The sequence below is a fragment of the Nanorana parkeri genome, unplaced genomic scaffold, assembly GCF_000935625.1.
Source record: "Nanorana parkeri isolate BGI_ZX_2015 unplaced genomic scaffold, ASM93562v1 scaffold1455, whole genome shotgun sequence".
Lineage (NCBI taxonomy): Eukaryota > Metazoa > Chordata > Amphibia > Anura > Dicroglossidae > Nanorana > Nanorana parkeri.
The window spans coordinates 146,221-153,134 of NW_017307723.1; the positions used below are offsets into that span (position 1 = coordinate 146,221).

Here is a 6,914-nt window from a genome sequence, read left to right on the forward strand (position 1 = left end):
GCAATGAAGTCATAAAATGAACTAGGATCACACTAGTCCAGCATGTTATTATTCTGAGTTGCCCCACTCAAGCGGCGGCCATATTGAGTGGGGCGCGTGAGATTAATAACGTGCTGGATTAGTGTGATCCTAGTTCATTTTATTACTTCATTGCTGTGCTGCATGTGTATAGGCCAATGTAGTTGGATCTGTATGTGCGTTATAATCAATCGAAATTAATCGATTAATCGATTAAATATTTTTCCGACTAATTGAACACAAAAATTGTAATCATCACTAGCCCTAATATATATATAACCAATCATTGAGCCATTTTTTTTTTCTTTAAAGACAGAGATACTACAGTGTAATTTTTTTTTAAAATCACACCATTTAATCCAATTATTTGTTTAAATATTATTATTAATAATAGTAATGTTATTATTATGATGATGATTATTATCATTGTTTTTATTTAAACAAATAACTGGATAAAATGGTGGTATTTCTTTTTTTTTAGTTACAATTTATAGTGTCTTCAGCTTTCCAAAAAAAAATATATAGTGCTATAAATATGTAATACATTTTTTTAGTCTACAATGATATATTTAGTGATTACAGTGCAGGGCGTACAAGGGTCAAGGATCTGTCGTATTAGGCAATGTTGTTGAACTGTAAGCTGGTGAAGTGTGTTTGGCTATTTGTACAATGTTCGCTGACTTGTCTCCTCTCTTGTACTGTACAGAGCACCTTTGCTCCAATGACCTCGGATGTTCTGATCTCTTATCTGCCCATGGCCCACATGTTCGAGAGGGTGGTTCAGGTAAGGACTCTCTGTGCTCTTTTATATCACTATCATCACTGTGTGATATTCAGAAGGTATCTACTGATCAGGGTGCAGGAGCACAATCTCATTTTTGGGCACCCGGCATTCCCGGGAGGCAGAGGTGAGACGCTGTGATGTCTCCCAGAAGCTTCAAAAGCCGGGCTGAAGAATTTTTTAATTTTGTTTCTTAAATAAAAGCTTTATTTTTGGCATCATGCATTAGGCTATTTGTAGCTGCTGGTTGGGGTCGTCAGTGGAAAGGATCTTCTGTTCTCATAAAAGGTCTTCTGTCATCATCAGATGGGATGAAGAGAAGAGCTCCTTAGTGAAGACGGAGATTTTCTTAGTTGAGATGTCTCTGTGCAAATAGGTGCCAAACCTTTCCTTTAAAGCCTAATGTAGGCCAAAATTGTTCTTTTGGTTTCTGGACACATTAGGTAGATGTCCCCTCACTTCCTGTCCCTGGGAGCAGGGCTGGCGCTAGACTATTTTGCACCCTAGGCAAGGCCAGCTACTTGCACCCCACCCCCCTCCCGCGCGGCTCCATTCTCCTGCCTGCTAGCTTCCGCAGACGACAGGTGAATGTAAGCAGCCGGGAGCAATAGCCAGACTGCTATTGGCTATTTTAATTTGAAATAGCCCATAGCAGACTGGCTATTGAAACACCACCCACTGAGCAGAGGAGCGGACTTGAGTGAGAAAGTTGTGTCTCAGTTCCGCTCCTCTACTCAGTGGGTGGGTTCAATAGCCAGCCTGCCATTAGCTTTTGCAATTTGAAATAGAGAGGGGGGGCACCGTAGGGGGGGGTGAGTGGTCAAGACTGCACCCTAGGCATCAGTGTGTCATAGGCGGCTGCCTAGTTTGCCTAGTGGCAGCACCGGCCCTGCCTGGGAGGCTGGGACACCCATATTAGAAATTAAAGGAGTGGTTGTCTCTAGGACCGGAAGGCAGAGAAAAGAACTGAAAGCTCAGCAGAAGTTCTAACCCCTCCCCCGTCTACTAAAATTGTGCTTTTGTCTGTGTCCCCATTGGAGGTTTTTCTCATTACTTCCTGTTCTGAACTTAGCAAGATGACATGTAATGATATAAGCTGGTTTGAAAAGTATTTTCATATTGTGACAGATGTCACTCACGAGTCCTTACTTAGAAAAAAAACAGTTCATAGCAGCCAATGGAGAATTGAATTGCTTGGTTCAGAGAACAGTTGCTTATATTATCATTGTATGAACCTTCAGCCTGTGTCTTCCCTGCTGACACGTCTTTCCTCATCTCCCCAGACCGTGGTCTTCTGTTCTGGAGCCAAAGTAGGGTTTTTCCAAGGGGACATACGTATATTAACAGATGATATGAAAGTTCTGAGGCCGACAGTGTTCCCCACCGTTCCAAGGCTGCTCAACCGCATCTACGACAAGGTACGGAATCATTTGAATTTTCAAGTTACACATTCAGCTTGCATTTTAGTTTAATTGAGACACTTCTGAGCTCCTTCAACAATGCTATTGTCCTTCTTTCTGACTTCCTTTGGTCCTCCTTCTGTCTATTTTCTGATCTTAAGTCTTTCTCCTTACTTACTTCTGTCTTTCTTCTGACTTCCTTATGTCTATTTTCTGATCTTCTTCGGACCTTCTTCTGACTTTCTTTGGTCCTCCTATTATCTGATCTTCTTTAGGTCTCATTCTGACTTCCTTCGTTCCTCCTTCTGTCTGTTTTCTGATCTTCTTTAGTCCTTTTTCTAACTTCCTTCTGTCCCTCTTCTGGCTTCTTTTGGTCCTCCTTCTGTCTGTTTTCTGATCTTCTTTAGTCCTTCTTCTAACTTCCTTCTGTCCCTCTTCTGGCTTCCTTTGGTCCCCCTCCTTCTGTCTATTTTCTGATCTTCTTTAGTCTTTATTCTGACTTCCTTCTGTCCCTCTTCTGGCTTCCTTTGGTCCCCCTCCTTCTGTCTATTTTCTGACCTTGTTTAGTCTTTATTCTGACTTCCTTCGGTCCACCTTCTGACTTCCTTTGGTCCTCCTTCTGTATATTTTATGATCTTCTTTAGTCCTTTTTCTAACTTCCTTCTGTCCTTCTTCTGACTTCCTTCGGTCCCCCTCCTTCTGTCTATTCTCTGATCTTCTTTAGCCCTGCTTCTGACTTCCTTTGGTTCTCATTCAGTCTATTTTATGATGCTCATTAGTCCTCCTGACTTTCTTCGGTCTATTTTGCGATCTTCTTTAGTCTTCATTCTGATTTACTTTGGTCCATCTTCTGACTTCCTTCAGTCCTTCCTCTGTTTATTTTTTTATCTTCTTTAGTCCTCGTTCTGACTTCCTTTGTTCTATCTTTTGACTTCCTTTTGTTTATTTTCTGATCTTTTTTAGTCTTCATTCTGACTTACTTTGGTCCATCTTCTGTCTATTTTCTGATCTTCTTTAGTCCTTCTTCTGACTTCCTTCGGGCCTCCATCAGTGGTGTATTTATGTATTTGGCTGCCCTAGGCAAGCCAAGCTTCGGCCGCCCTCGGCACCTTACTAGAGCCCCCCAGGAAGGTGCCGCCCTAGGCAAACGCCTACTTTGCCTCACGGTAAATACGCCCCTGGCCTCCATATCAATGAAAGGTGAAGTAGAGGAGCTGGAAACCAGCTTTTAATAGGTGTATGAAGTCATCACTTTGGCCCGATGGCTCAGGTTAGGCAGCTCCCCACAAAACAGGGTCCCCTCTAAACAAGAGGTGGTCACACGAATTGAGAATCCACATCAAGCCCAGCCAATCAAACAAACAAAAGTCTGAGAGCCCAGTGTCTTTTAATGATAAAATCAATTCATGGCAGGAAAGCAGCCAATGTGTTTCAAGGGCCAAGAAATCCCCCTTCATCGGAGCTTGAAGTGTTAGCAGGACTTTAATGTATTCTGAAGAGCTATTGAGCGCACTAATCTGTATTCAGATTTGCTGAGAATATATTGTAGCTCAAGGCAGCCAGTTAATATATACGCCAGTATTAGCGGCAGTGGCCACTGTCTTCTGCATGACCTCCTTTTGTTCTCCTTCTGCCTTCCTTCTCACCTCTTTCTATTCTGTTTCGGACCTCTTTCCTCCTAATTGTCATTCTATTGTTCTTCTTCTGTCCTCTTTGTAACCTCCTACTGTCCTCATTTTGACCTCCTTCTGAGCTCATTCTGACCTTTCTCTTACCTGTTTCTAGCCTTCCCCTGACTTCTGCTGACCTCTTTTGTACTTCTTCTAACCTTTTTCTGTCACCCCTCTGTCCTTTATCTGACCTCCTATTTTGTTTCTGACCTCTTCTCTACTCTTTCTGTCATTCTATTGTTCTTCTTCTGTCCTCCTTTTGACCTCCTTCTGAACTTAATTTGAACTTTTATGACCTACTTTCTGCTCAATTCCTTTTGTCCTTCTGCTGACCATTTTAGTCCTCCTTCTGACCTCTTTCTGTCTTCCTTCTGAACTTTTTCTGACATGTTTCCATCCTCCTTTTGTCCTTTTTCTGAGCTTCTTCAGTCCACCTTCTGACCTCCTTTATTCCTCCTTCTGTCCTTTCTGGAGAACTCTGTAACCTAAGGTTCACTGATAAAACATTGCATTGAAAACCCCACCAGATACAAAGTGGAGCTAAGACGCCATTCAAGAAACGCCTTCTGAAGTTTGCTGTGGCCTGCAAGTTTGCTGAGGTGAAGAAGGGAATCATCCGGAGAGACAGCATCTGGGACCAACTGATATTCAAGAAGGTCCAGGTCAGTGGTGTCTCCTGTACAGAACCTACTTTCCTGCGTATCATACGCTCCAGCAGCAGGGGCTTTTCCTGTAGCGATATGTGGGAACAATGTATTTTCAGACGATCCTGTATATGGAATGGGGTCCTCCAGGGTCGGGGAACTGCTGTTATATACTGTTTTCTGATTATTAACTTCTACAGAAGAGCCGGGAGTTGTATAAGTCCAACGAACCACAACTTCCCAAACATTCCTGATTATATGTAGGAGCTCAGAGGTATGCAAATGACCAAATGGTTTCCCTTCTGTGAGGATCTACAGACATAACAGAACTTTAATCTGCTGGTAGACTGGGTAACAGTTATGTGTTTGTAGGACCTCCCCGATAAGACCAAGGCTGGCTCCTGGGGTAAGATGTATGGACTAGGATGGATCCAAAAGACTTACAAATTCACTCTATTATGGCTTTCATGTAGTCATTCAGAAGCCCCCGCACCTTCCTAGGTCAAAAGATTGATCTGTACATGTAAATATTTGTATAGTGATCTATTATTAGAGAGTTTGCAGGTCGATCAATGCACATCAGCCGTTTGCCATCTGCTGTTTGTGCTGTTTGTAGGCCCTTTAAAGGGCAATAATAATGGCATGGTATCGATTCATTTTACTTTGTATACACATTTTAAACTGATGGCTTATTATCTTTATTTACTATTTATATCAAATCTTTCTTTTACAAATTCACTTTTAATATGTTAATGTCACCGTGAGGTTTCAAAAGGGAGCACATCAGCTTGTTTTTGGATGGTGAAACTTCATGCCTCCATCTAAACAGAAGAGGGAAGGAGGAAGGAGCATTCTAATACATTGGGCGAAGGAGATGGTTGACGGGAAGTGGGAGGAGTCAGTTTATTGTCTCATTCAGATAAATTCGAGGGAGGTATAAGTAGAGGGCAAGTGGAAGAAGTCAGTTCACTGACTCATACAGATATATTTTTGGGAGAAGAAGAGAGATCCGAGGTGGGGATTTATCATTTACAGGACAGTTTCAAACGTTTCCCAGCAATCAAAGATACTGTATGATCATAGAAATGTTTCCACATCACATGAAGACATTTACGGATAAATATTATTATTATACAGGATTTATAGAGCGCCAACAGTGTGCGCAGCGCTTTACAATATAAGGAGGACATTACAATCACAATACAATTCAAGACAAGATGGTAAGGAGGGCCCTGCCCCTGAGGGCTTACAATCTAAAAGGGGAGGGGCCAGTGATACATTAGGAGGTAGCTGTGTGGGAATGAATTGTCAGAGAACATGATTGTTCAGTGGTTAGGTCGAGGTGGGACAAGCTTCCCTGAAGAGAAGAGTCTTTAGCGATCGCCGAAAGGCCTTCAGAGTGGGAGATAGACGGACAGGTTGGGGGAAAGAGTTCCAGAGGATGGGAGAGACTCTAGACAAGTCCTGGAGGTAAGCATGGGATAATTGGTGAGGGAGCTAGAGAGCAGGTGGTCTTGGGAGGAGCGGAGGGGACGGATGGGGTGATACTTTGAGAAAAGGTTAGAGATATAGCCGGGGGCGGAGTTGTGGATGGCTTTGTAAGTGGTTGTTAATATTTTGAATGTTATCCTTTGGGCGATATTTGCAGCATTAATTATATATATATTCTCTATGATATCCACAGGAAACAATGGGTGGACGCGTCCGAATTATGGTGACGGGGGCCGCCCCAATATCGGACAGCGTTCTGTCTTTCCTAAGAGCCTCTCTGGGATGTCAGGTACGTCCGCTGGTTTCCGGTCTAATGCCAATTCAAATTTGGGGACGACACTGACCTGGGCGTACGACGTGGTGCTGGTGCCACAGCAATAATTATGTCTCAGAATCTAAAACGAAATGTACTCTAAAACTAACATTGAACGTTACCCTGACCCCTAGACTCATCACCCCCCCGTCTACCCTAACCCAACTTCTAATTCCTAATGCCCAAACCTTTATTGTTGTTTTCCTTTTGATGAAGCTCTAAAAGGTTAGGATCCCCTCCAACTGTCCCGGTAACATTACAAATCATAAATATAGAATATGTATCCATTTTACAGTTGTCACCATAACAAGAGGCAGGACCAACCCTATAATAAGGCAGCCTGAAGTGGTGGCCTGAGGTGGCATCTCATTGGGTATTGTGGGGGGGCGGCAGGTGGCAGGTGCCTGTATGGCCAGAGCATGCCAAGTTGCAAAGAGTTCTTAGTAACCTGTGACACTCTGTGCGGTGTCCCGCCCAAGTCAGTGACATCACTGGTTGCCAGGAGCTGAGTGGGACGCCCTGGTTGGTCTCTTCCCTGGCTCCTGGCAACAGGTGACGTCAGTGAGCTGGGTGGGACCCTGGAAAGAGCCGGAGCCC

General features: G+C 43.4%; 1 protein-coding gene across 1 annotated transcript in view; it reads left to right on the top strand.

Moving 5' to 3' along the window:
* ACSL5 (acyl-CoA synthetase long-chain family member 5) overlaps nucleotides 1–6,914 on the top strand; it is a 43,881-nt gene that overhangs the window by 22,344 nt on the left and 14,623 nt on the right. The window contains exons 11-14 of the mRNA XM_018570112.1: nucleotides 725–802; nucleotides 2,083–2,217; nucleotides 4,397–4,531; nucleotides 6,198–6,293. Of these exons, the coding sequence (XP_018425614.1) occupies nucleotides 725–802; nucleotides 2,083–2,217; nucleotides 4,397–4,531; nucleotides 6,198–6,293 (444 nt within the window). The remainder of the gene's footprint in view (nucleotides 1–724; nucleotides 803–2,082; nucleotides 2,218–4,396; nucleotides 4,532–6,197; nucleotides 6,294–6,914) is intronic.